Here is a 1,775-nt window from a genome sequence, read left to right on the forward strand (position 1 = left end):
TTGTCTCCTTTGTCTCCCTTGTCTCCTCTCCTGTCTCCTCTGTCTCCTCTGTTGTCTCCTTTGTCTCCTCTGCCTCCTCTCTTGTCTCCTTTGTCTCCTGTCTCCTCTCTTGTCTCCTCTGTCTCCTCTGTCTCCTTTCTATGAGCTTTCTGTGTCTCCTGTGTCTCCTCTGTCTCCTCTGTCTCCTCTGTCTCCTCCATCTCCTTTGTGTGAGCTTTCTGTGTCTCCTCTCTCTCCTCTGTCTCCTCTGTCTCCTTTGTGTGAACTTTCTCTGTCTCCTCTGTCTCCTCTGTCTCCTCTCAGGTGTATTGATTTGCCATTTGAAGGGCCTCGACATAGCGGTCGTCGTCAGCCAGCCCGTGAGTATATCTTTTTGTCTCCTCCGCAGGAGACAGATAAATATACAATTAAAAAAATAATATTATATGTCTCTCCTCTTTCTCCTCTCCTTCCTCAACAGCACATACTCATACTCCTGCTGCTGCTGCTGCTGCTGCTGCTGCTGCTGCTGCTGCTGCTGCTTTTGTCTCCCTCAGGGCAACGCAGGAGACGCTGTTCCCTTTAATTTAGAAGAAGAAGGGGTGGGTGATGCAGCCCCAAACCCCACACTCAACAAACGCATGCATGCATGCATGCATGCATGCATGCACACCCTCACTGCATGCATGCATGCATGCATGCATGTGTAGCTGCTTGTCTGCATGCATTTACACGAGCAACATAAGAGGAGTTGTTGCTCTTCTATGTATTCTCTTTCTGTCTCCTCTCTGCATATACCTGATGAGGAGACAGTGCTTTCCATATATATACATATACATACATACATATATATATATATATATATATATAAATATATATATATATATGTATGGCTGCAGGCGAAAGAAGGCAGAGACAATCTCCGCACAATGTTAGAGCGCAGAGTTGAGGAGGTCGCCACGGCGGCTCGTGAAGGAAGAAGTCAGATAGATGCACCAGCAGCAGCAGCAGCAGCTGCTGCTGCTGCTGCTGCTGTTGCTGTTGCTGCTGCTGCTGCTGCTGTTGATGTTATTGTTACTGTTATTGGTGTTGTTGCTGTTGCTGTTGTTGCTGCTGTATGCTGCTGCTGCTGTTGCTGCTGCTATATGTTGCTGCTGCTGTTGCTGCTGCTGTTGCTGTTGCTGCTGCTGTTGCTGCTGCTGCTGCTGCTGTTGCTGCTGCTTGTAGCGTTGCTGTACGTAGTGTAGATGTTAGTAGGCATTGATTTGTTTTGTTCTTACTGCAAAGGAGTAAATAGTGAAATGTTTATTGTTTTATACTGTATTATATTTATTTATTTATTTATTTATCTATTTATTTATTTATTTTATTTATTTATTTATTTATTTTATTTTTTTTTTGTGTGTGTGTGTGCAGTGGGTTACGTGTCTTGTTATTTATATAAGTCCGCCGGTATACCGCAGGCGACTGTATTTTCTGTGTATGGGTTTGGGTATGAGGTAGCAGAGAAATACAGGCCTATAAAGTAATATATTTATATATTTATATATTTATATATTTATTTATTTAATATTTATATTTATATTTATATTTATTTATATTTATTATAGATAGAATGTTCTTGTTGTTGTTTATTTATTTATTTATTTATATATATTTCATCAACAGAGACACTCCGCCGTCTTCTTGTTGTTTAGGGTTTTACACAGGAGACAGTTTATCACAGCATAAGCCTGCGGTGTATGCATGCATGCATGCATGCATGCAGTGTATGCATGCATGCATGCATGCATACA

The 1,775-nt window shown here is 41.8% G+C and overlaps 1 protein-coding gene across 1 annotated transcript in view; it reads right to left on the reverse strand.

Annotated features, from left to right (window-relative positions):
- EMH_0039520 (uncharacterized protein) overlaps window positions 1-200 on the reverse strand; it is a gene marked incomplete at both ends in the record, with an annotated part of 336 nt that extends 136 nt beyond the window's left edge. Inside the window, one exon of the mRNA XM_013495404.1 lies at window positions 1-200. Coding sequence (XP_013350858.1) covers window positions 1-200 — 200 coding nt within the window.
- Window positions 201-1,775: the final 1,575 nt, after the last annotated feature.

Source organism: Eimeria mitis, genomic scaffold (assembly GCF_000499745.2).
Source record: "Eimeria mitis Houghton genomic scaffold, Emh_scaff1559, whole genome shotgun sequence".
Lineage (NCBI taxonomy): Eukaryota > Apicomplexa > Conoidasida > Eucoccidiorida > Eimeriidae > Eimeria > Eimeria mitis.